The sequence below is a fragment of the Scomber japonicus genome, chromosome 6 (genome assembly GCF_027409825.1).
Source record: "Scomber japonicus isolate fScoJap1 chromosome 6, fScoJap1.pri, whole genome shotgun sequence".
Classification (NCBI taxonomy): Eukaryota; Metazoa; Chordata; class Actinopteri; order Scombriformes; family Scombridae; genus Scomber; species Scomber japonicus.
In genome coordinates, this window is record NC_070583.1 from 3,478,965 (window position 1) to 3,506,533 (window position 27,569).

At 40.1% G+C, this 27,569-nt stretch overlaps 1 protein-coding gene across 2 annotated transcripts; it reads left to right on the plus strand.

Moving 5' to 3' along the window:
* The first annotated feature begins 55 nt into the window (after positions 1-55).
* On the plus strand, positions 56-22,762 carry nlrx1 (NLR family member X1). 2 transcript variants are annotated; one of them, XM_053321185.1, is made up of 11 exons: positions 56-158; positions 1,499-1,602; positions 2,845-3,244; positions 6,329-6,560; positions 6,976-8,143; positions 9,147-9,330; positions 11,800-11,895; positions 14,914-15,000; positions 18,954-19,205; positions 20,259-20,469; positions 22,126-22,762. In XM_053321185.1, exons 1-11 carry the CDS (start codon positions 142-144, stop codon positions 22,258-22,260), a joined length of 2,886 nt encoding a protein of 961 aa, XP_053177160.1. In that variant the 5' UTR covers positions 56-141; the 3' UTR covers positions 22,261-22,762. The 2 variants fall into 2 exon arrangements, with proteins under 2 accessions (XP_053177160.1, XP_053177161.1); XM_053321186.1 differs by having other exon boundaries at positions 2,854-3,244.
* The last annotated feature ends 4,807 nt before the right edge of the window (positions 22,763-27,569 follow it).

Consider the following 27,569-nt stretch of genomic DNA (forward strand, 5'->3'; position numbering starts at 1 on the left):
ATGTGCTGTGTATATATATATATATATATATATAAGCTTGCCTTGCCTTTATAGTTTTGAGATCATTATGCAATAGTAAACTGTTGTGTAACTGTACTTTCTACACAGGTAAAGCACAGAGCTCTCTGACAGGACAGAAGGATGAGCTCACTGCCCAGGTAGAAGACTCACTGTTACTCAATTTTAATGATTAGCACAACATTTGGGATAGTAGAATATGTATGTATTATCTTGATAAGACATGATTCATATGATGGAATAGTCTCTAATACCAGAGTGATTGCTAATTAGTGGCTATTTGTAAGACTAGTGGAAGCAGTTATACAGTGATGGTGGCTGGATAACTGAGTGAGCCATGGCATTCAGATGAAGCTGCCTAAAATCCAGCCAGTGTAGGTTTGTCTAAGCACCTGCAACATTTAAGGTCCAATTAAAGTTCCAAGTACTTGCTTTTTGCTTGGTGATAGTAGGATTGTATTATTGCAGTATTCATATTTGAGTGTAGTCACAGTTGCAACAGACCAGTCTTCTGACCAGCCCTGTCAGGTGCGGTTGACTGTGCATGTGGTTTTTCATAGCAAGCAGTCATTTAAGTCAGTTGACCTAATTTTGCATGGTATGTACACATAGTCATGACTCCCAATGAATGTTAATGTTGCTCTGTCTGCTGGATGTGTAATAAATAAGATGATAATATATCACAGTTTATTATGTGGCCCCCAAATGACCTAAAATAATAAAAGTAGCTTTAAAGTTAACTAAGATAAAAATGCTCTCATTCTACACTATAAAATGGTCCAGTCCATCTTAAAACATGGCATACTTACTCAATTTACCTACCTTAAATCGTTTAGGTATGGCACTCTGCCCTGTACAATAACAGGTCCACTCATGTAGGAACACTGTTTGATGCCCATTTCTGACATGTCAGTAAGGACTTTCATCAACTTTTTAAAACTCTTCATGTGCTCAGTTAGTAAGAGCACACACTTGTGTGACTTCAGCAGGACTGCAAACTTCCAAACTTACTGTAGAGAGCCAGCTATAAGCTCAGGTATAATAGGTAGTATCCTCACTGTTGTGTTTCACAAAACACCTTTGTCACTGTTTTGGACATAACACCCACACACCCTGAAATATGAGCACCACTTTGTTTTTTCAAAGAAAGGCCAGTTGCCTTCTGGTGATGTTGAAAGAATCAATAATATGGCTTCATATTCCATTTCTTTCTTCTTTAAGCCTCCACAGACATTCTCAGTAACTGTTGTGACATTTTAAGACCTGTGTTGCCTGGTTGGGAGATTCAAATCCAGTTTTAGCTGAGTTGCCTTGGAGGTGTAACAGCATACCTGTTAGAACCTGCTAACTGTCTGACAGTAGCTCTTCTCCTCTTCTCTTCTGCCATTAAAGTACCATGTGGATCAGATGAATATGTCACATTGGGAAGAAAAGTGATAGCGGTGTGATTGATTAAAGTGTAATGTGTTGTGTTTCTTAGACAGCTGACAGCAGTGTGGAGGTGGAAGAGGAAGTTGGAGGTTTCTCTCCACCCAGCTACTTGCTTTCACTGCAGGACCTTCTGCTCTACAGCTTCAGAAGCAGGTGCACAGCTCATTTTGACAGCCATGACAACCTGTGTGATGTTTTCAGTGTGAAAAGACAGCATGTTTTAACAGCTTTGAACTCATTAAAGTTTCATTAACTGGAGGTTTGGTCACTATTGTCAATTATTATAAGAGTAGTAATTGTTTCAGTATTATTTACAATCATAGGTTTAACAGAAGTATCACAGTGAATAATAGAAACTAATGTATAGTCAGTTACAGTGAAAATAGCACAAGTATTAAAATCTGCTTAAGTGTAGTGGGTTATAGTCATAGTAGGATAGCAGCAGTAATTGCATGATATATTAATCAGTATTAGGACAATAGTTGTGTAGATATAGTAGTTGAAGTGATATTAATTGTATTCTAATGTGTAATGATCATAGTATTATAATAGCAGCTCTTTACTGTTTAGTATTACAGAGTGTGTATCAGCACTGTCTGTGGTGGTAACTAGTCAGTTATCTGAGGGGAGTTCTGTTAGGATCTGTGTGTAACTCTCAGTTACAGAGGTGTAATACGAGCTCTGAACACATGGCCGTGGGTTATAGTAACAGCAAGGATCTATTAGTGTTGTTAGGTGATGGCTACTGATGTTCACTGAAAATTAAGCAACATTTTTAAAAACAGTCAAATTGTTTAAAACATTTTTTACCTGTGTCCTCTACAGGTTACTCTGAACCAAGTCCTCTTATGATGAGTACATCTCATAAAACTCTGGCAGCCAAAAAACATAATAAAATATATAAAAGGACTGCTGATTGTGTACCACAAAGTAAACTAAACTTAACAAGTAAACATCAATTGTGACATTGTTTCCAGATGAAAATGAGATGATTAAAATCTGATTTCCAATTAAATTTTCACAGCATACACTGATCAATTTTATTTTCCAAAAAATAAAAAATGCAAACCAAATCTCATCATATTTACATATTACCTCCACTCCGCTTTATCAAATCTTAAAATATCTCATATTTAGCACATTATCGTTATCAGAACAGCCTTTTGCAGATACAAGCAGTGGATTTGTATTGTTTGAGTGATTGCTACTGAAAGCAAACACAGTAACAAGGTGCAGACACAAAGCTTTGTGTATTGTGGTAGAGGAAAATAAGTAAGAAGGAAGGTTATTAATAGTCACTTTAGTTAAGAGAGTCATGAAACACCAGGTTTGAAAGCAGCAATGTAACTTTGTGATCAAGGCAATAATTTAAATACAGCACTCTTTCTTTCTTAGATCCACTAGATCCCATAGAGATCCACAGGAGGAAACTGTTACTGTGGTTCAGCCACCTTCCTCCAGAAGAGAAACAGTTTGGAGGCTACTTCAGCCCAGAGACCATGCATGTGGATCCACTCATCCTGGAAACAAAACCTGAGGAGAGAGCAGGACTCCTTAGCTCCCCTCTCCAAAGCCAGGCTTCCTCGAGCCCCTGTGTGACTGTGGAGCAGCTGTTTGATGCTGCTGATGCCCGGAGTGAGGGCCGAGGACTCAACGTGTTGCTGTACGGTGCCGTGGGAACAGGGAAAAGTACAGTGGTCCGAAAACTGGTGCTGGACTGGTGTGCTGGGACCACCCTGACCCACTTCAAGCTGCTGGTTCCTTTCTCCTGTGAGGACCTCGGCCAACTGACAAAGTAAGATCTTTATTGTCGTGAGTGTGTGTATTGACATTAGCTTGGAATCATAGCACTGTTAGAGATGTCTCCTATCAATACTAAACTGATCATACAGTGGGGCAAAAAAGTATTTAGTCAGCCACCAATTGTGCAAGTTCTCCCACTTAAAAAGATGAGAGGCCTGTAATTTTCGTCATAGGTGCACTTCAACTATGAGAGACAAAATGAAGAAAAAAAAAAAAAAATCCAGAAAATCACTGTCTGATTTTTTAAGAATGTATTTGCAAATTATGGTGGAAAATAAGTATTTGGTCAATAACAAAAGTTCATCTCAATACTTACCCTTTGTTGGCAATGACAGAGGTCAAACGTTTTCTGTAAGTCTTCACAAGGTTTTCACACACTGTTGCTGGTATTTTGGCCCATTCCTCCATGCAGATCTCCTCTAGAGCAGTGATGTTTTGGGGCTGTGCTGGGCAACTCGGACTTTCAACTCCCTCCAAAGATTTTCTATGGGGTTGAGATCTGGAGACTGGCTAGGTCACTCCAGGACCTTGAAATGCTTCTTACAAAGCCACTCCTTCGTTGCCCGGGCGGTGTGTTTGGGATCATGGTCATGCTGAAAGACCCAGCCACGTTTCATCTTCAATGCCCTTGCTGATGGAAGGAGGTTTTCACTCAAAATCTCACGATACATGGCCCCATTCATTATTTCCTTTACACGGATCAGTCGTCCTGGTCCCTTTGCAGAAAAACAGCCCCAAAGCATGATGTTTCCACCCCCATGCTTCACAGTAGGTATGGTGTTCTTTGGATGCAACTCTGCATTCTTTCTCCTCCAAACACAACAAGTTGAGTTTTTTACCAAAAAGTTCTATTTTGGTTTCATCTGACCATATGACATTCTCCCAATCCTCTTCTGGATCATCCAAATGCTCTCTAGCAAACTTCAGATGGGCCTGGACATGTACTGGCTTAAGCAGGGGGACACATCTGGCACTGCAGGATTTGAGTCCCTGGCGGCGTAGTGTGTTACTGATGGTAGCCTTTGTTACTTTGGTCCCAGCTCTCTGCAGGTCATTCACTATGTCCCCCTGTGTGGTTCTGAGATTTTTGCTCACAGTTCTTGTGATCATTTTGACCCTACGGGGTGAGATCTTGCGTGGAGCCCCAGATCAGATATCAGTGGTCTTGTATGTCTTCCATTTTCTAATAATTGCTCCCATAGTTGATTTCTTCACACCAAGCTGCTTACCTATTGCAGATTCAGGCTTCCCAGCCTGGTGCAGGTCTACAGTTTTGTTTCTGGTGTCTTTTGACAGTTCTTTGGTCTTGGCCATAGTGGAGTTTGGAGTGTGACTGTTTGAGGTTGTGGACAGGTGTCTTTTATACTGATAATGAGTTCATTAATACAGGTAACGAGTGGAGGACAGAGGAGCCTCTTAAAGAAGAAGTTACAGGTCTGTGAGAGCCAGAAATCTTGCTTGTTTGTAGGTGACCAAATACTTATTTTACCGAGGAATTTACCAATTAATTCATTAATAATCCTACAATGTGATTTCCTGGATTCTTTCCCCCCATTCTGTCTCTCATAGTTGAAGTGTACCTATGATGAAAATTACAGGCCTGGTGGCTGACTAAATACTTTCTTGCCCCACTATATCTTTGTTGTAGTGGCAGTGTGCTAGTTTTCAAAAACATCTGCTGCAGTGATAAATAAAGCAGAGTCGGCAGTTTGAGTCTAATATTCACATTAAAAGTTTGCTCACACCAGGAAGTGACACACATACATCTATCCATGTGTCCTTGCATATTGTTATCACTCATAAAGCTAGTTGACTAACTCCTGGAGCACATGAGCCAACTGCCAATGTCAAGCAGTCCCAAAAACTGAGCGAGCTAACTGTGCTGTTCACCTGCAGTTACAATCAGAATCAGGGAAATAGCAATTTAATGAGTTAATACAGTTTATTCAGGATGTGTATTTGTCTCATAACTGACTCCAGACCTTTTATGGAGCAGTGTATAGTCCAGCAGAGCACCATATACATATATATATATATAAAAGTATGGGGTGCAACATAGCTGATAAGCTCTGATAGCATCCTTTGTTTTGGACTATGGCGTTGTTGACTTCAGTGGAACTCATTTGACAATGTAAGCACTGATTAACTTTGCATCTGTAAACTGATCAGGTGTTAGCAGCAGTCTGTTGTGTTTGATTCAGGTGTGGTTGAGCCTTAAAAGAGAGAAGAGCTGCTGTGTGTTAGAAAAGCAGCCTGCAGCTGTTTTAGTGACATGTCTAAAGTAGAGCACAGCTGTGAGCTGCTGCTGCTGCCTAAAAACTGCATTACAACTATATTTAGTATTTAGTTATCTAGATCACAACAGACACATGGACACTGTTGTCTTAACACATATAATATACAGCACACTATAGAGCAGTATTCTTAATAGCATAGAACCCATAACTAACATGCTGTAATGTAGTTTTTTTTTCTTTATGCTGACCTATTCAGTTTTCAAGCATATCTTATCTAAACTGGAACTTAATTGTACCATGCAGCTATGTAACATAAATATGATGTATAATCTGATTGAGACTCAGTATTAACACACACTCTAAACTAGACTAAATGAACATAATTGAAGTTTAAACATGAATTAGATTTTGTGGAGAGCCTACCAGTGTAGTAGATGAAGAAGAATATTGAGGCAGGGCAGCAATATGCACTGTTTTAGATTTTATGAAATTTAACGTAACATTTATCAAGACAGGACAATTGTACACCACCATATTTCCATATGGGAGTTTTATCTGAATGATATGAAGAGATCATACCCATTGTAAGTAAGTCTATCCCATCTATTGGCTCAAGTTAATTAAATTGCTCATATTCACCTTATCAACAATGTTTTGGTGCTTTATCAAATCAAATGTATGTCAAACACAACCAACACTACATATCCATGAATCTTAGCTGTGGAACACATGCAGCATCTCACCTTCAAGTCCAGCAGTGGATGTTTATTGTATCCCTCTCGCTCTCATTCACTGACATTTTTTTTAGTGCATCAACTGACAGACTTCATCCCACACAGGGTGGCCTCTTTGAGGGACCTAGTGAGCAGGAAGTACCTCCACTTGAGAAAACACCCTCTGCTGAGTGGAGAGGGAGACGGGGCCAAGGATGTGCTCTTCCTCTTTAACGGGATGGAAAGGATGAAACTGGACTTCCGGATCGGATCCACAGAGCTCTGCAGCGACCCCAATGAGCCGCTGCCTGCAGGTGTGGTGGTGGTCAACCTGCTCAGGAAGTACCTGCTGCCTGAGGTAACACAAAGTCCACCATCACTCCTGCTGTGTTCTAATCAGGAGACAGGAGCATCACTTCAGTCTTGTTGGGATGCCACACACAGTTATTAGTTTACTAACCAGCAACATTTAATCTGTTAGCATTCAAAACAACTACAGCCTCCATGAAACTTGACCAGTGTGGCAGCGAGGTACTTTATCTGTACTCTCCTTCATCCATGATGTTCACCAGCACGCTCTTCTAAAATCATCTTTCCACTTCTTAAGCTGTAATCTGCTTGAAACGACTACAGTATTTAGTCCTGCTGTTATCACAGACATATCTTCACTTACTGAAGAAATTAGGTGGCGTTTTGAAAGTATCAGAGTTGATGTTAATCATCTCTATATGTGTCTTTTGTGTTTTGTAATTCATTTCCTGTATGTTTTCCAGGCCAGTGTCTTGGTCACCACCAGGCTGTCTGCCCTGGACCGCATTCCTCAGAAGTATGTGAGTAGCTATGCACAGATCTGTGGCTTCAGGGACCCGGACCGTCAGCGGGCCTACTTCACCAGCCGCCTACTGCAGCAGAGCAGGGAGACGGCACAGAAGTACGAGGCTCAGGCTCTTGTAGAGCTGCTTTACCTCAACCTCCAGAGAGAGAGCCAGCTGGCTGCAGCCTGCTTCCTCCCCTCCTACTGCTGGCTCACATGTGCTACCTTACACTTCCTGCATTTCACTGACGCCAAGGCACCCATCCGTACTCTGACTGGCATCTACACCAGTTTCCTCAGGCTCAACTTTGGAGGCGAGGTGCTAGGCACAGGAGTAGGAACGAGTGTGCCCACTCAGGATTCCCACAGCTCTCTGATGTTGTATGTAGTCCGTACGGTTGGAAAACTTGCATTTGATGGCGTGACAAACAAACGTACGTCGTTCTCAGAAAAAGAGCTGGAGCAGTGGATAGGAGGGAAGACCAAGACGGATGAGGAGCTCCGTCAGCTGGCCACGTTCCGAACTGACGTATTAGACTTCTTCTTGGCTCCCTGTGTTGAGAGTGGCAAGTATTTACCAGGAGAATTCAGTGAGAATAATGAGAAGAAATATGTATTTGCTGTCCCGGCCATGCAAGAGTACCTGGCTGCTCTCTACGTGGTTCTAGGAGAAAATAAATCTGTTCTAGAGAAGCTGACTAAACAGGTGTCTGTAGCCATCGGTCAGGCAGGTGAGGATGTCAGTGCCATCGTCAACATCCTCTCTAAGTTCATCCCCATCAGAGTCTTCGCTGTCTTCAACCTCCTCAAGCTTTTTCCAGCGCTCTATGAGAAAATCAGCAGTCGCACCAAAGGCAGCATCGCCAGAACCATGGCAACCGAGCTGTTCCGCACCGAGGACAGCTACAACGAGGATGTCCTGGATCAAGTGGAGCAAAGCCTGCTGGGAGTCCATGGCCCACAGCCAAAACAGCACAGTGAGGGCAAGCCTTTTGAGCTCTACCCCATCTTCATGGGAGGACTGTTGCATTATGGTAACCGAGTCCTTCTCCAGCAACTTGGGTGCAGTATTAAGAGCACCACTGTGGCCCAGATCACACATGCTCTTCGGAAGCACCTTGTCAGAGGTAACTTATGTAACCTTTGCAAACTGATAGTGTGTTTTGATTGGTCTAATATTTGAAGAACTTCAATATTATGCATATCCAGACTCCATTCTGACATTATGTATACAATCTAGCTCCGAGTTGAATCTTTTATTCAGACCAAGCCTGTATTTAGTTGTTAAATTGAACTCTGGCTGATACCTTCTACCCCTGCCGCCAAATGTCAGGTTACCTAAGCTGTGTCCAATGAATGAGCTAGTTGTTACCAGGCGGGGAGTTCCGGTCCTCTGAAATGAGGCCAACACGGAAGTAACTTAGAACTGCATTCTATCAAAAGGCCACCAGGGGGCGACCGTTTTGGTGTCAAAAGGACTTCCGTCTCTATACAAGTCAATGGAGAATTCACCAACTTCTCACTTGAATTCTAACCTCAGTAAACGTTTTCAAAATGTGTTTATGGTTTCAATCGCTAGTTTAAAGCCTTCTTCAATGCAGTATGATGTTCATTTGTGAAATTTTGGCCTCCCTGATTTTATATTTGACGATAAAGCAGGGTATAGATTAGGGCGTGGCTATGTCGTGATTGACAGATTGATTGACCAATGTCCTTGAGATCCAGCCCTCACAACCTCCCCGCTCCGCCCATGGCCCCGCCTCATGCCCATATAAGTAGAATCCGTGTTTTTATTTTTGCACCTGAAATTTTCAAGATGGCACTGCCTAGATTCGAAACTATTGCAGCAGTCCACAAACCAATGGGTGACGTCAGGGATGTTACGTCCATTTCTTTTATACAGTCTATGGTTGTTACTCCACGATTTAAAAAAGAAACTGGGCAACATAAATTGAAGTAATCCAGTCTAAAAATGAAAGTATCGGTGTGATCGTGCCCCTAGATGATGATGTTTTATCAGCACTGAGAGTCAGTATGACATATTGATTAGCTCTTGTTGTGCAGACACAGCACAGAACATTTGTTTTTATAACCACATTTGTTTTTATTTTGGATGTGTGTTCATGTTAGAGCTCAACAAGCCACAGCCACCGGAGGAACTGATGGATCTGCTAGTCCTCCTGTATGAGTTTCAGAACCCCAGACTCACTGCAGAGGTCCTGGCCTCCATCAGAGCCATTCGCCTCCCCAACATTCGTATGACACCACTCAAATGCTTCGTTTTGAGTTCCGTGCTCTCATGCGCCCCTGCAAGGTAAGCAATGCATTGTGCTTTTACTGTCACCTGTTCACTATATAGTATGTTTTGTTAATTCTGGTGCACTCCCTCAAACACTGAATCAGGCTTATGTCTCATTGCTTCTTAAAAAGGGTTAAAGATCCATTGTCTTGCAGTTCATATGAGTTTTCTGAATGTAGATTTTAACTTACTATCCAAACTTCTAGCTCATCTTTTAGAGGCTGTTTTGCCATCCATAATTTCTCTGGATCAAACTGGATTGATCCAGAATAGGCATTCTCTCTATCTCAGGAAGGTGTTTAATGCTGTGTATAACCCTTCATCTACCACTCCTCCTGAGGAATGAATGCTCTGGATGCTGAAAAGGTGTTAGACAGAGTGGAATGGGATTACCTTTTTTCATTTTGAGGTAAATTTGGATTTAGGGCAAAATTCATTTATTGGATTAGGTTGTTATATGCATCTTCACAAGCTTCTGTTAGAACAAATGGTATAAATTCAGATTATATTCAGCTAAATGGCTCCACTAGGCAGGGCTGTCCATTAAGCCCTCTGCTCTTTGCCATAGTAATGGAGCCTCTGTCGCTCACCTTACGGTCTCATTCTGACATTCCAGGTATCACTAGAAATGTGGTAGAGATGAAGGTGGCCCTTTACGCGGATTAGCTTTTATTACTTTTTTAATTTATCATGCTCCATTCCTACAATACTCTCGGTCTTGGAAACCTTTAGTATGGTGTCTGGTTACAAACTGAATCTCAGTAAAAGTGAATTATTTCCAATCAACAAACCTGCTAAAGAGTATCTGCTTTATCATTGACCCTTTAAGAGCTCTAGCTCAGGTTTTGTTTATCTTGGTATATAAAGTGAGATAGATATCCTCATGTACTTTGTAGTTTATTTCCTCATTTCCCTGCTCTCTCTAATAATGTTGATTTTGACATGTTCCTGGAACCACTCTCCTCATTGAAAGGGCCCATTTCAGTTATCTATTCAAAAATTCATAAACTTTGCCCTTAAAACTACTTGGGAGGAAGATTTAGGAGAGGTGATCCCACATTATGTCTGGAAAGAGATTCTACAAAGGATACATACCTCATCAATATGCGTAGTTTCACACTCAGCACTGTTCTGAATGTACTGGAGCTTTTGGATGCTCCTGCTAGGGATCTCTGTGAAGTCTGAGTCTTACTTACTGAGTCTGAGCTTAAGTTCAAGTTCAACTTTATGTTTTGTCATTCCACTTCTATAGAAACAAATACGTATAGAGAAATAAAATAGCATTTCTCATGATAAATAAAACATACACACCTAAATAAGCAGCAGTCTAAAAGGAGCACAGTTAAAAATACAATCAGTGCAGCAGCTAACATGTCATGTTACAAAATGATAAGAAAATAATGAAAATGATTTAAAATACATATGTATACAGGTGTTGCAGCGGGCAGAGTGATTAATTTATGTTTATAATTCTTGTGGCCCGTGGGAAGAAACTGTCTTTGCTTTGACGGAGCGATATCTCTTATCAGAAGGCAGAAGGTCAAACACTCCATGAGCTGCAGAGGGCTTCCTTCCTGAATCTGTCTTCATAGGCTCATGAAGGTTGGGGAGTGAGACCCTGATGATCTTCTCTGCCCTCGTCACCACACGCTCCAAAGATGATGCAACTGGTCAGGATGCTCTCAGTAGTACCCCAGTAGAACGTGGTGAGGATGGGGGGGGCGTGCTCACCTGCTGCAGCCTCCTGAGGAAGTGCATCTTCCTTACTACCTGTGTCGACCCGAAAATCTACATAACTTACTAAAACTGACAAGACAACATTAATGTTCGCTTCATAGCTTTTACTAGCAAATTCCTTCTTTGTGTTTCCATACCTCCACTGCAGGTAGGCAATGTAACACAAAGAAGGAATTTAATACTAAAATATCAGTAATTACGTTTGCTCTGTCAGACTGCTGAATTGTCATATTTGCATCATATTTGCCATTGTTGGAAGGGATGAATGAGGATTGACTATAGCAACCAAAAACTTTCTTAGAGCAGTTATTGTTGTACAACGATCAAGGGCATATTAATAATACCGAATACATATAAACAATACATGAGAAAGAAAAAGACGAGAAAAAACAAACCAAAAAAAACAACAACAACAACTAAATAATTAAATAAATATCAATCTCAATTAAACAAATAAAAATAAAGTTAAGTAAAAAAGGAAAAAGGAAAGGGGGGGGGGGCTCAGTCATCCGAATCAGACAGATGTCAGAGTCAATATAATTTAGGAGAGGTCTCCAAGTCTTTTCAAATAGGTTTGGGGAGCCATTAAGGGAAACAAAAACTTTTCTAATGCACATATTACATTCTAAGTATGTTTTAAAATAGAATTGAAAAAATGTGGAACTATCCTCTTAAAAAACCTGTCCTTGTTTCATTAAGGAGACATACCTTTTGTTCATGTTTTTCATTGGGTGTGTCTTCCTCTAGCTATCATGTTGAAGAGCTGGACTTGTCCTCCTGTCTGCTGACTCATGACATGCTCCAGATGCTGTGGCCTGCCTTCAGACATGCACAGGCCCTCAAGTGAGACACAATCACCCATGTTTGTTGTTGTTGTTTGTAGACAGCACACTGAACGTTGTGTATTTCATTACTGCTCTGCTTTTTAAGTTTAAGCTTTTTTCGTTCAGGCAGGCTGACTTTCAACAAGGTAAGTTTACAAAGTGCTGCACATACTGCATATACAGTCCCTGACAAAAGTCTTGTAGTGACAAGACTATCCATTTTGTAGAAACAGCAGCGTAGAACCTGACTTTTAATTAATCCATTGGTTTTAGAAATGGCTCATATGAAAGCTAAAACTCTCCCAAATTATGTTTAATGTACAAAAATAAATTTGCTTCACTGAAGAAAGATTGATCATTTAATGAACACAGAAAGGTCAGATTTTGGCAAGACAAAAGTTTTGTCGCCTACATAGAGTAATGTGAAAATTGAACAAATAATTGACTTCAAATACAAAAATATGTTGCATAACATCAGTAAATTAAGTAGTGATACTGTGAGATCCATATTTAATATCTTGTATGACTTCCATGAGCTTGAAGGACTGCATCCATGCGGTTCGGCAATGAATCATACAATTTATTGATGAAGTCATCAGGAATAGCAAAGAAAGCAGTCTTACATGCCTCCCAGAGTTCATCAAGATTCTTTGGTTTCGTCTTCCATGCTTCCTCTTTCATTCTACCCCAGACATGCTCAATGATGTTCATGTCTGGTGACTGGGCTGGGCAGTCCTCCACTTTGATGTAGAGATGGAAGTATGCAATGGAGCACCATCCTGCTGCAAAACTTGACCCCTTTTATGTTTGGGAATGTAAGAGGTAGCTAATACTTGTTGATATTTTAGGCTATTGATATTGCCTTCCACCCTGCAAATCTCTCGCACACCCCCATACTGGATGTAACCCCAGACCATGATTTTTCTGCCACCAAACTTAACTGTTTTCTGGGTGAATCTCGGATCCATGCAGGCTCCAGTAGGTCTCCTGCAATATTTGCGCCGGCTGTGATGTAATTCAACCGAAGGTTCATCGGAGAAATCCACCTTCTGCCACTTTTCCAGCGTCCATCCTTTTAGCAGGCTGTGGGCCTTGGCAAATGCCACACGTTTTTTTAATTGCCTTTTGTTTAGTGCTGGTTTCTGGGCACTGATTCGACCATGGAGGCCATTTCGAGACAGAATTCTACTCACTGTCCTGGTTGACACGGGGACTTGAGGTGACCAGGCCTGGTGGAGCTCTGCAGCAGTGGAAAAGGGGCTGGCCTTGGATTTTCGAGCCAACAAACGGTCCTCCCGAGCAGTTGTCTTGCGGGGTCTGCCGGACCTGGGCTTGTCAAAAACATTTCCAGTCTCTTCAAATCTTTTTCTTATCCTTTGTACTTGATGCTGAGACACATTGAAGGTGTCAGCCACCTCAGCAGTGGATCTGGTCTTCAGCCTCTTGATAATTAACACTTTGGTCTCAGGGTGAATCTTAGGCATGTTGTCAGAGGTCAAGTTGCAGGTCTGGTGTGCTTAGGTTCTTTTTATACACACCCACTAATTGATTGATCAATTATTGATCACAGGTAAGGCTGTGATCTAGGATTGGGTGCATCATATGACAAGGTGACAAGACTTTTGTCTTTGCAAAATCTGACCTTTCTGTGTTCATTAAATGATCAATCCTTCTTCAGTGAAGCAAATTTATTTTAGTACATTAAACATAATTTGGGAGAGTGTTATCTTTTATATGAGCCATTTCTAAAACCAATGGATTAATTAAAAGTCAGGTTCTAAGCTGTTGTTTCTACAAAATGGATAAGTGACAAGACTTTTGTCAGGGACTGTAAAGCACAATGTAGAAACAATATAGAGTACATAGAAAATCTAAATATACAAGAATAGAAAACACATTTGATTTCTCAGTATTTGTTAAACCATGTTTATGTATGGAAGAGGATTAGGGCCACTGTGGGGAAAAAAAGTGAGTTCTGACTTTTTTCTCAGAATTCTGACTTCTGAGAAATTCTGAGAAAAACTTTAAACTCAGTCAGAACTCACTTTTTTTCCACAGTGGCCCTAATCCTCTTCCGTACTTATCTTAGCTGAGTAAACATGCAAAGGTTACAAAGATCAGAATCCAGAAGGTAAATCTGCTGTGACATGCAGCTGCTGCATTTCACACCTTATTTGGTCGTGCTGCTCAATGAGCAGGTGATTCTGGCTTGACTCTTCTTGTTAATGCTCTTCCAGGCAAATGAAGTGTTTCTACACCCACACACCAATGTCACCACAAATCTGTAATATTCAGAATTACATATCTCTATATGCAAATACTGAAACCTTTATTACAATGCTTGCTTTGTCTTATTTTTAGTTGATCTAAAAGCATGGAGCCCAACTTACACTGGAGTTTTGAGGATGATACCAATATCTGACTTTTTGCTTGTTTTGACTATAATATTGGCCATGCTGCTATATCAGTGGAGGCTGACCTATATACTATAAATCTAATCAAATCTACTTTATGTTTTCATGACAGCAGCATTATGTCATTAAGTTACCAAGTTACTCATTAGACTCTTATAGGTGTCATAACTGTGTTAGATGATGCTCCAATTAAGAAACCTTGTTAAGATGGCTGGGTTATGCCTGGTTTTAAACATACTCCCCCTATTTACTCCATGACTGTAGCCATGATTGATCATTTCTTGACCCTCCACCTCAAAACATTGATTGGTTGGGGTCACACTTTTAGTGTTGCCAAAACATGGCAAGAATTAATGGTACAATTATTCCCTAATCTAAAAAATACTGTGTAGTCTCATTCCAACATAACAGATGCACTATGTCCTTCTGTTTCAGTAACATTTCCTCTCTAGGGATTTTTTATAATAAAAAAAAAGAGCATGACTGTGTATCGGGTTACTTCCCAAAATGAAATGTAGCCCTTATTACTGCAGTTTGAAATGTTTTTATTGACTCTGGATTGGTAGCATGTGTATGCTGTGTGTGTTGTGATTGTTGTGTCTGCCTGTCTCTGTTGTCCTCAGTCTGCAGTTTAACAGCCTGGGTCCTGACTCCTGCATCCTCCTGAGAGATCTCTTACTAGACCCCAAGAGTGCTATTAAATCTCTGCAGTAAGGCTACGTTTTTATTCATGGCTTTGTTTTTCAGCCCAAATCAGTAATCTTTTCAAGTCATTATTGTCTGAATCTCTAAATTCAGGCCCTCCAAATAATATGTTGGGAAATGATTCAGGAAATGATTGCTCTGTTAATAAGATTTAAAGCAGCTATGTAGGTGTTGATTGACAGTTGGCTCACCTGCTGCTCTTCCTGGCTCTGGGGCTGTCAATATTTCTGTAAATATAACTGTGCTTGATAATGACACGTGATGTGTTAGCACAGTTTAGCTAAAGTACCTAGCATTTGCCAAAACTAATGTTAGCTGGTGTCTGAGGTAGTAAGGCATGAAAGAGCATGAAACCTGTTGCCTTCAAGTACCCATCAAGTACAGTACAGTATCATAACCAGTGAGTACTCCTACACTGAAATACTATATGGCCTCAGGTTTGTTCTTTCTGTCACTTTGTGGTAATTAAATGAAAATGCATTTAGGATTATGTAGTGTATAAGAATAGTATCAACTGATAAAATATATGAATGATACAGTATAATGTATATGGACTGAGCCCCCTCTACAAGATTAAGTCATTTCAAAAATGGATTCATTTTGTGTCACTGTATCCATTCCATGGGAACATTAGCTAGCTAAGAATGATAACATGTTTGTCTCTGACTGATGATGCGTTGTGATTTGGTGTTCAAACATAACTGGTTGTTGAAATAATGCATTTAATTTTATTTATGTTGATTCTAAGAACAATATAAAAAGAACTACCTGTGTAACTTGCCCAAAAATGTTTTAATTGAATCTAATAGCTGTACCTCTGCCTCTGCTGCAGCCATTGGCTGGTTCAGAATGGCTGTTCTAATGTCAGTGTACTTGCACCGTTAAAATGTAAACAAAGCAATGCATTCATGATACAGATATAAGCAATACACTATGAGCCTGATTTACTAAAGGTCTGCGTGTGTAAAAACGTGTGCAAACTTCACATCACCTGCAAAAAAAAAGTTGCAAGTTGATCTATTAACGCAGCGCACTGAGGTTACTTTGAAGGGCAGGTATTAACCGGCTGCACACTGTGCTCAGATGACTTTTGTCACTGTGAAGAGGAGGAGACAGAGGCACAATGACAGAGTTTTTCCACCTGTGTTATAATTTTGGAGTGGAATATTTTTGGTTTTACTAACAGCATTGACTTTGTCACAAATACTCTCCCATATAGCGTTCTTTTCCGGTAATATTTGTTTTTGTTATAACTCAATATATTAGTTAACCTCTTCCACTAGAACCTGATCTCAGCTCGTCTGGTCATCCAAACTTTCCATTCAGACACAAAACCTTCATTTAAATACTGCTATCTGCACCTGTTGCACCTGTTTTCATTTGCGCAGTTATTCTTAGTAGATCACCTGCAAAACACGCGCAAACTAAACACGCATCAATTGCACTGTGCACACAATTTAATACCCGCTATTTGGGATCTTAGTAAATCAACTATGAGTGTGTTAATGATTTTTCACATTTAGTTTCTGTTAATCAAGGATGTAGGTTTGATTTTATCTTTAGGGACATTTGTGTTGAACAGCAACAATAAACCCTTGTGTATGTGCAGAGGCTGTCTTTCTCTCTGTCATATGCACAGGTGCAAAAACATATACACATTAAGAGACTCTGCAAGGTTTACTGGTTTGAATATGTATGAACTTATATAACTTGCCTAAAGCAGGACTACACCAGAAATCTCACTAACCTTAGTTTTGTCCAATGAAGTAATCTATTCTGTGATGTTTAAACTATCAATACTTAACAGTGTAGATTCACTCTTACTACCACCATTGGGTCAACAATGCATAAAACATCTTGATCATTCACTCTTTATCATAATAACCAGCTCTGAACAGATCTGATAAGTAACACTCTGTGGACTTTAAATGGCAAGATAGTTTAAGGTTGGCAAAAAATACTGGAAGGGACAATTCAGCAACACGTTGACACGCTGTTTACCAGAGAGCTGTGTTTATTTTCAGCTCCATTAACATTGTGACTTCATGTTTTAGGATTCTGTCCCCTGAATATTTCTTTCTTTACACACTGGACAATTATTTAAAACCTTTTTTAAAAGTGTTAAACGTTCCTGTAGACTATGTGAATAATACCATTTACTGATGATCATAGAGTTGTCCAATTAAAATGACATTCTAACTGCATTAATATTGAAGAAGAAGGTTCACGCTCTGTTCTGGAGTGTAAAGAGCTGAGTAGCCTGGTTACTCACTATGTCAGCTAGCATTATAGTATAACCTGCTTTAACACTGTGCAGAGCTGAGGAGTGCTTATGCATTTCCACTGCAGCCACACGGAAGCAGATAACTGCACTGTTATGGTTATGTTTGCTAGTGAGACTAACCAGATCCAACCTGCAATGGTCTCTTTCCCCAACCAAGTTTAGCTCGTGCTGGTGGCAAGAGAGAAAGTCTCTGTGTGTTCAGCTCTTTGTACTTTTTAAAGACCGTGTAAAGTGAATTAAGACTTTTTCTTCTAAACACATTAAATAGGTCATAAATGTATTTCTAAAAAAGGTGTAAAAAGCATTTCAACCATTTAGATTTGAATTGTGGAGCTAGGCTTCACAAACTGTGTTTCAAGATTTCTGTGTTCAGGATTTAGTGGTGATTAGCATAAACCCGCCCCTGCTGCTGTAGAGGTATAAATACATTCAGCACACACTACTACTACCAGTGTTGAGTAACGAATTACATGTAACAACGTTACGTAATTTAATTACAAAATTTACATAATTTTTTTTAATTTAACAAAAGAAAATGTGTTATTGAATTACAGTTGCTTTTGGAAATTTCCATGATTACAATTTTAGTTACATTTGAAAAATCACACTAGAGAGTGTCTGTGCATGTGTTTATATGTGTGACTATGAATGCAGCGTGCGTGAGAGCAAAGCGTCTTTATACCGACACCGATCGCACCCCTCCCCGGGACCGACACCAAGTGTAACCCCCCTCTCGAATGAAACTCCCTTAAATTAGTTTTTGCAGGTTGGGATGTCTGCAAACACCACTTCATACAGAAAGCAGACAAGGGCCCGAACATTGTAGTACAATGCAAAGAGTGTTTGCCAGCGGTGAAGGTAAACAGTAACACTATCAGGTCTTAAAATGTGAAAATGAAACAGTCGAGAGCATTCATTCAAAATTACGAAAAGTAATCAAAATGTAATCAAATTTAATAAGTTACATTACTTTGAGAAAGTAATTGAAATAGTTACACTACTATTAAATTTTCAACAGGGTAACTTGTAATTGTAACCACCTACATTTCCAAAGTAATCTTCCCAACACTGACTACTACTACAGTATACAGTTAGCCAGTTAGCCAAGCTATCTGCCAAGTTAGCCGCCGGGCTAGCAGCTGAATTAGCAGCAGAAAGCTCTCGGATGTAGCGTCCATGTTTCTGGTAGAGGTGGTGACTTTGATTGACAGGTGACACTTGGTAGGGGGGCGGGGTTTCAGTGAACTCGGTGGGCACTCCCACAGTGTTTGGCAGCAGAGAAAAAGGCTGAGTTTTACACAACTTTGAAACCTTTGAAGATTTTTTTAATCATTCGAATTTGGCAGGGTGGTTAACAACACACTTTTCTGTGGTATGTCAAACTCAGAACGCATATTTATTCTTACTTTATACAGACTTTAACTGTAACTCACAGTCAAGTTTTAGAGTGAAGTTTCAAATGTCAGCTGTTTACTGCTGCTCTTCCAACAGCAGCTGTGTCAGAGCTGTGCTTGTAGGGTTAAAGGGAAACCAAAAAATGAACTTAAAAAATGATTACACATCGGTTTTTATTTTTGTTACTAATTGTATTGGTTATGATAAGATTATATTCACCAAGTTATTAGTTGAGACGTCACATTGACAAATGTCTCACTAACTCTGTGTGTACTCCAGATTGTGTGACAATCCTCTGCTGGAATCTGGAGCCTGCACCCTTCTAGAGGCCCTGCCACAGAACCAGTCCCTGAGGCATCTGTCCCTGATGCACACTGGCATGGGGGACAAGGGGGCCCTGCGGCTGGCTGAGAGGCTCCAGCAGCACACTGGGCTCCAGGAGCTCAATGTGGCCTACAACAACATAGGAGATAACGCTGCTCTGGTCCTGGTCGATGCCTGCAGGGAACACCCCAGCATTCACACCGTGCAGTAAGACATATATCTGTCTACCTCAAATATAATGCTGTTATTAGAAACCAAACTGGTCCACATGTCTAGCAAAGGTTTTTTCATATTGAAAATATTGTTTTACCTTAGAGATTACATCTGTGTCTGCAGGGAGTGATGAAAGTCACACATTTAACTGTGTTCAGCCCCTTTCTGATAATATGACAGGGGAAGTGGATAATACAATATTTTCCCTCATTTATATCATCATTCCAGACAACATTAAAGGACCTGCTCATACATATCCTTCAGGAAAACAATGTAGCCTTCTTTTTTTACTTTTACTTTTACTTTACTTGCAGCAGAAACAATCTCAAAAACACTGGATCCTACTCTTCCGTAAAATGCATGTTGAAAGTGTTTTCCTTCAAACCTCCTATATGTCTTTCTACCTCTGTAAACAGGCCTGTTATAAATTTAGTATATAGTAAGTATATAACTGATTATACATATACATGTGATCCTTACATTTAAATATCTGTGGCGTGCTCTTTTAAAAACATCAGTACATTACAATATTTATTTTTAATCTGCAGATGGGCTAAAATTTGTCATCCACCCCCCTCCCTCCCCTCTGTGCAGGTTTTTATTATTGAGTCAAATAATAAACCATGTTAACCAGGATTACTGTCAAGGTATTATTTGCAAAAGTAAGACAAGTCAAGCTTATTTGTACAGCACTTGTCAAATATTAGTCTACTCAAAGTGCTTAAGGCATAACGATAAAGAATAATGCAGGAATGAATATTCCTAACTTTATCAAAAACAGAACCAGTTGGAGCTGGCTGCCTTTGTAGTGTGTTGTAGAGCACTGCAGGAAATGAATGCTGTTTCATCATATTTTCTTCTAATAAATTGTTCAGATCAATCTCTGACACAAATATGAAGTGAAGTGACGAGAGTAGTGAAGTAATAAGGTTTAGTTGATCAGTTTTATCCCAGTGTTCTTCCACAGTTAAACTTTTGTTTTTGTTTTAGATATTTCTAAAATCAAACAGGAAATGTTTTAGTTTGAAACACTGTGTCTTTGTGTAGTTTGTACTTGAACCCTCTGAGTGATGTGGGGAAGCAATCCCTGTATGTCCGAGGCGTTCCTAAGAGTCACAGCAGCAGTGAGCGGCGGGTCAAGGTCCTGGCTTCAGTTACTGAAGGCTCTGACATCTGTGAGGACTGGCACCCCATCCTGAGAGTGATACGAGACAATGCTTCATCCTGGAACCGCCAGCGTGTACAACAGCAACTTCAGGTACACACACAGTCACTTTTAGTTGGACTGGAACACATGGTATGTGTCAATATAATCTGATTCTATTTTAAAAAGTGGATTTTCTTGCCAAAACATTTTGTAAGAAACTACAATTTAGTTAGATTTTTCCCCATGCAGGGAAGCAATAATGATGCAGGGATTAAAGTTCTCCATCGCTATGATGTGTTACTCTACATTATTATCACAACAAACACACAGACATGGGCAGCCCATCAGTCAGTTTCCAGATATCAATGCATTGTTAAAATGTTTTTGTAAATATAAATACTGCCGGGTGCATGTAAATTAAAAAGTAGCTTTATGGGTTTATTTGTTAATTCATTTGCCATGGTAACTACTTCTTGTTTACTGGTAACTGGTGTAGTTGGTTGGCATTTAATGTGTTACTACACATCTTTACAAACACATTGGTGAAGAAATGTCTTGGTAAGGAATTTATTCCCAGACTATTAGCCTCTGCTGTTGTCATCACACTGCTCTCCTCATGCTACTACTTTATTCCTCCTCACTGTTCTGTATAAAAGTTCTGGACACTGAATGAAGGGACTGAGTTGCTCATCAGTAAGCAGCTACAGAGGTAGCGGCTGTAGGACGCTGTTGTGTTAGCTGTTAGCTTCCCCACACACCTCCACCTAACCCTGCAGCTCAGCCTGAAACACCTGCGTGCTGTTTAAAATTACATGGCAGCAACATTATGCTGGTTTTGGTTGGTTCAATGTAAGAAAGTAAAGTTTTTTATGGACCGTTTGAGTTTTTATAATGTTAATAACTATTTTCTGAAGCCCATAAGGTGCTAAAATAAAATACAAACGTTTACTGAACATTTCTACCTCTGACCGCAACTGTACTTATACAGACTGCAGTATGCCTTATTATTGCCTGTAAGCTTTTCCATTTCATTTAGAAAAGAGCAGCAATGGTTAGTGGGTGAAATATAATGTTGTTCAGCAGGAGAACAATTTGCCGTTTCCTCAGCTGTTTCCATCTTGTTTTACCTTCAATCCTAGAAAGCATCCGTAAAAGGGTTTCTATGAAAAGGTAGATGTCATAGGTGCTTATTACAGCTTATGACTTGATCAGGAAAAAAATTCAGTCACAAGATTTTTTTTTTTGCTTTAATCCCTGATGATGATGATGATGAAATCGTACTATTGTGTCATGCATGGAAACATCCTGCCAGCATGGGCTTACAGTACAAGACATGATCAGAATAGAGAAGTCAAAGAAAGACTAAGTAACAGTCCATCTTGATTTTGTTTTCCACATAATTGAGACAAACTAAACTTTATCCAGTGACTGAATATTACATTGAGGGAGTCACAAGAGACAGGAAAGAATGGTGGAAATGTGTGCAGCAGAAACAATCTCAAAAACACTGGATCTTACTCTTCCATAAAATGCATGTTGAAAGTGTTTTCCTTCAAACCTCCTATATGTCTTTCTACCTCTGTAAACAGGCCTGTTATAAATTTAGTATATAGTAAGTATATAACTGATTATACATATACATGTGATCCTTACATTTAAATATCTGTGGCGTGCTCTTTTAAAAACATCAGTACATTACAATATTTATTTTTAATCTGCAGATGGGCTAAAATTTGTCATCCACCCCCCTCCCTCCCCTCTGTGCAGGTTTTCCTCAGGGATCTGGAGTGGGGCCGTCAGCAGCAGCAGAGCCTCTTGAAGAGGCTACACTTCCGCAGGGTGGAGAAGGGTGTCAGGCAGACACTACGGAAGCTCGAGAAGGACACTCCACCTCCAGCATAACTTATTCATCCAGTCAGTAAAATTTATAAAGCAGCTTTTATTATATGTTATAACCCAGGACTCGGGCAGTATTAGCTGATGAATAACTTCTTTATTTTAGCTTGAATGCGTGCGAAGAAACACACAACTAAACAACACAGAACAAAGTGAACACAACTAAACAACACAGAACAGAACAAAGGATCCAACAAGACTAAAGTGAAAAGCAGGACTTCAATATAATAAACTGAACTAATGAAACAACAGGGAACACGTCTTAGAGTCCAAAACATACATCTCTTTCATTATCCAAAAGCTGATACATCACCACTTGCAGTGTAAATAACATGGAAAGTATTAAACTGGCAGCTCAGAGAATCCAGCCACAAACATTCTGAAAACAATCTGATCATAAAAACAAACCAGGTGGAGAAAAGACCTCACTGTAGTTCTGAACATGTATCACATACTAAGCAGTAAGATGTCTGGATGAAGGTTCAGCAACAGCATTTCAGGTGATCTTTTAATACAGTGGTGGAAAAAAGTTTTTGGACACCCCAAGCATTTGTGAAATATTGCATTAAGAATCACTCTTACTTCTTCAAGTGCAATTTCTTTTAGTGCAGTCACAGCCAAAATACTAAACAAATCTTAAAAAATCCATTAAAATTTAAAATTGATTGGTTCCATAAAAATACATAAGATATTGTCAATATTGGGTAATTTTGGTACCAGTGATCCACTAATGAAGGTCATGGTTTTTATTAAAAGACATAATTTTTGTTGCCGTGCTTCGTGCCTATATAAATGCCGCACATTTCAAAGTTCATCAGAGACAAAAATGGCTAAAACAAGGAACCTAACGCAGGAAACACGCCTGAAGATACAAATTCTAAGCCAGGAAGGGTACAGCTGCCGCCAGATGGCCAGGAAGTGCAGATGCAGTCCTTCAGCAGTTGGATATACTCTGCAGAAATACAGACAAACCAACAGCTTGGAAGACAAACCAAGATCTGGGCGTCCAAGGGTTTCTTCAGCAAGAAATGACCGCATCCTGATCCGCATGTGCAGGGAAAACCGCCGAATGACATCACAGGAACTTCAGCAGCAGTGGTCAAACCAAACTGGTGCCTGCTTCAATTTCAAACCATTTAAATGCAGAAGTGATCACAGCGCCATTCAGGGAGAGCTAACGTCACAAACTGATTCCATTTAGTTTTTATAAAAATAAATTTTTTCTTTGTTCGTTTCATTCTATTGTTGTTCTGACACATGGCATGATGTTTGAACTAGATTTCATTAGGATTGGTGCATCGCTAATGTCTTGCAGTTTCTGGCTGCCATGCTATTTGGAGCCACATGCAGCCACAGCTATGCAAAGCTATATTAATCAATGACATTTCAAATATATTTTTTGTACCATCAAAATATTCCTGTACATCATGGCTCACTCATACAGGACTAGTTAACTGTGCAGATGAAATATTCTTACTGTGTAATGTATCTTAGTTGTGGATCCCCACTGTCAACAGATGTGTCTTTCTCTGATTCTTCTCAGCTGCCTTATCTCCACAGGACCAGTGGTGCAGTACATCTGTGTCACTTTGTTTATGTGTGTTAGTTGCAGGGCTGGGTATTAAACTAACTTCAATCTTATTTTGTGGTACTGAGGAATGAAATTTGCCAATCACATAAGCTTTAAATGTTGAGTCAGCTTCATAGTCTTGTGTAAGTATTCTTTGGTCAATCACTTCCTGATTGTAATCATCATTTTGCTCATTAATGACTGTGTTTTATTTAGGTGAAGCTCTGGCCCAGCTTCAGTAACCAGCTCCAGGTGAATATGTCTTGTATTTGCATATGAGAGATCAGCAATGGTGCAGTCGTGCCTTATTCATGCTTCTATTTCCTATCATAAAGTATCTTCCCAGAGCAGAGTGATGTGTTGCATGTTGTGAACTGACCAGTGTTGTAATATTGGTGATGGACTGTAATTTAAACTTGTTTAATTAAATGTGTTGTTGATGTCGTGGTTCTTATATCTATATCCTGTCTTACCCATGCCAAAGATGACAATTACCAGACTTATGACTTATGGAAAAGAAGTTCTTTAATTCTGTACAGAAAAAGAGAGACTAACAAAGATAGGCAGAGCTATAGAAGCCATAACACATACCAGCGTTTCCTGTTATTTTCCATAACCCCACCTGACTGTTCACCTCATTCTCTCTTATCATACTCTACTCCTACAACCTGTCCTTGATCTCCTGCATTCTCACACCACATTGCTGCTCTTTAGATGAATCTCTGCACACACGTTGCCTCTAACTCTTTCACAGAAAATGCCATATAATACCGTATAATCCCCTCTCCTGGGGTTATTACGTCCACAATTAACCAACCATTGCACATGAGGGTCAAGTCATCATCAATCTGCATTCATCAATATTCCACTTGTTAACTTGTTGGGAAAGCCCCTCACACTTCCTCTCTCTCTTTTGGCAAACATTGAGTTCTTGTTGAAGAACATATTTAGAAGATTTATCTGCCCTCAATGATTTGAGTAATGATTTGCCATTATTTTTATAGTTTTTTAATCATACACCATCCAATTTTCAAAATAACTGCTCTCAAGGTATTTGTCAGGTGACGTTCTGCAAGAGAAACTATCAAAAGTCAAAAAAGTTTTCACACTGAAAACAGACTCAGACTATGTTTACACGTGCCCGGATATTTTCATGAACGGACATTTCATCCGTGCACACCAGTCCGTTTTCAGAAAAGTCTCCGTTTACACTAACCCATGTATACTGTATATGCTGTCAAGAGCAGCTCAAACCCATGTTAGCCAATCAGAATCCCGCATAGCAACAACAACAACATCACTTCATTCCTCCACATAGTACAGCACTTGTATTTGCAAATGCAAACAAATACAAAGGGATTGCACCAGCATAAATGTGACTGCTATTCTGCATGCATTCATGATCACCATAGATTATAAATATTTCAGTCACATTTAACCCAGGAGCAGTTTCCGTCTCACAATCTGCCGTCGGCTCCCCAAATCTCTGTTTTTCTCTGTTTACATGCAAACGTGCAAACAGAGTTTTCCAAAATCTCCACTCTGGCCAGAGTTTTTAAAAAGCAACGTTTTCAGGGGCGAATTCTCTGTTTGCGTCTAAACGGAGGGTGCAAACGATGGTTAATGTCTCTGTTTTTAAAAATAACCGGGTACATATAAACGGGGCCTCAGAAATCTCATCTGCAAACATGTTCCTGTATAGATGAACACCTGAGGCCTGTACTACGAAGCTGGATTTTCTGTTATCGAGGTAACTTCAGGGTTAACCCTGGGTTTTCCGTCCTACGACGCTGGTTCACTTCTTACAGGGTAAATCACCATGGTAACTTATGCTGAACGACTTACCTGAGGGGTATTGCATGAAACCAAGATAAGGGATTAAGCCGGGATATGTTAGTTATCCTGGCTGAATTTAGCCTCAAGTCGGTTGCATGAAAGCAGGTTAAATTTAACCCGGCCCAGTTAGAAAGAGAGATCATATTACTCCCATCTTGGCTTCACTGCATTGGCTTCCCGTAAAATTCAGAATAGAATTCAAAATCCTCCTCCTCACCTTCAAAGCTCTCAATGGTCAGGCTCCATCATATCTTAAATAACTGATAGTACCTTATGTACCTACTAGAACACTGCGCTCCCAGCATGCAGGTCTACTTGTGGTTCCTAGTATCTCTAAAAGTAGAACAGGAGGCAGAGCCTTCAGCGATCAGGCTCCTCTCCTGTGGAACCATCTTCCAGATTTGGTCCGGGGGGCAGACACCTTCCCTACATTTAAGAGTAGGCTTAAAACTTTCCTTTTTGATAAAGCTTATAGTTAGGGCTCTTTGAGCTCTTAACTTATGCTGCCATAGGCTTAGATCGCCGGGGGACCCCCATGTTGCACTGAGCTCCTCTCTCCTTCTCCTCCCTCTCTCTCTCTATCCATCCATCTATATCCATTAACATTCATGTTCTATTAATGCATTCAATAACCTAAACTTCTTCCCCGGAGTTGTCTGTGCTTTCTCATCTCACAGGTAATCTGGGCCTGTGGACGTCCGGATGACAAATTCCAGTCCAGGACCTTCTAGCTTCATTGTTGATTTTGATTGTGCTTCTCTCCTCTATCCTTCCTTTCTCTCCTCTCTACCCCAACCGGTCGAGGCAGATGGCCGCCCACTTCTGAGTCTGGTTCTGCCTGAGGTTTCTTCCTGTTAAAAGGGAGTTTTTTCTTGCCACATGTGGGAATGTTGGGTCTCTTTAAAGTTAAAACCTGAAGATTTAGAACCTGCTCTATGTGTAAAGTGCCTTGAGATAACTTTGTTGTGATTTGGCGCTATACAAATAAAGATTGATTGATTGATTACTATGGTTGTACGAAAGGGCCGTAGGCCGGTATTGATTACTCTGGGCGCGTGACGGTGATCAGAGGCAGATACGCGCGGCGCATTGGGAGCGAGCACACGCGAGCCTGAAGACGGCAGAAGTGGAGAGAGAGAGAGCGGAGGCTGCCAGTCATAAGCTTCCAGCCAGAGACTAATTGGTTCAATTGGTCATTGTGTGCGTGCGTTCGTGAGACCTGTAAGTCGTATTATTTATGTTGCTAGTTCACTATCATTTGTTTTCATAAGTTGTTAATTATAGCCACCTAGCTTGGAGCTGCTTGCTAACATGAAAACATGTGGTTGTTGATTGATTAGCTAGGATGTGTAGCTACGTATTCTGTAGTAAGTTAGCAAGTGCACTGTTTATGCTAATTAGCTACACTGCATGTAATATGCAGAAAGGTGTGTTTATGACAAATATTAATGGTGCATTATGTCAATATATTTTGTGTATGTAATGTGGGCCAGGTAATGTGATGTTATAATATGATGTTTCTTTCTTTTTCTGGACAGAACCACTCACACAAAGCTATGCCCATGTTCTGTACTGTTGCTTGAGCTTGATTAAACAGTAAAACTAAAGAAGAGATGTCAGCATCTGTGTTTTGACGGACACACCTGGGGCGAAGCTAGAGATCAGAATCAGCCAAACAGCAATTTATACAGTCCTTTATTATCCCTCAGTAACAATGGTGATTTATTCTCTGCAGCTAGCCTGCTCCAGACCACGCTAACCACCAGGCTAAGATGATTCCCAGGGATTCATCTGGCAGTTCTACTGTCAATCGTGTAACAAATTAATGGGTTTTACAGCATTTCCATGGTCTTTCTAAATATGTTGCATCATTTTAATTATCCTGCATTAAAATATTACAGATAGACTA

Coding starts and splice junctions, on each gene's coding strand:
- nlrx1 (XM_053321185.1), top strand. Junction 1,603..2,844: donor CTCTACAGCTTCAGAAGCAG/GTGCACAGCTCA, acceptor TTTCTTTCTTAG/ATCCACTAGATCCCATAGAG. Junction 20,470..22,125: donor GTGTACAACAGCAACTTCAG/GTACACACACAG, acceptor CCCTCTGTGCAG/GTTTTCCTCAGGGATCTGGA.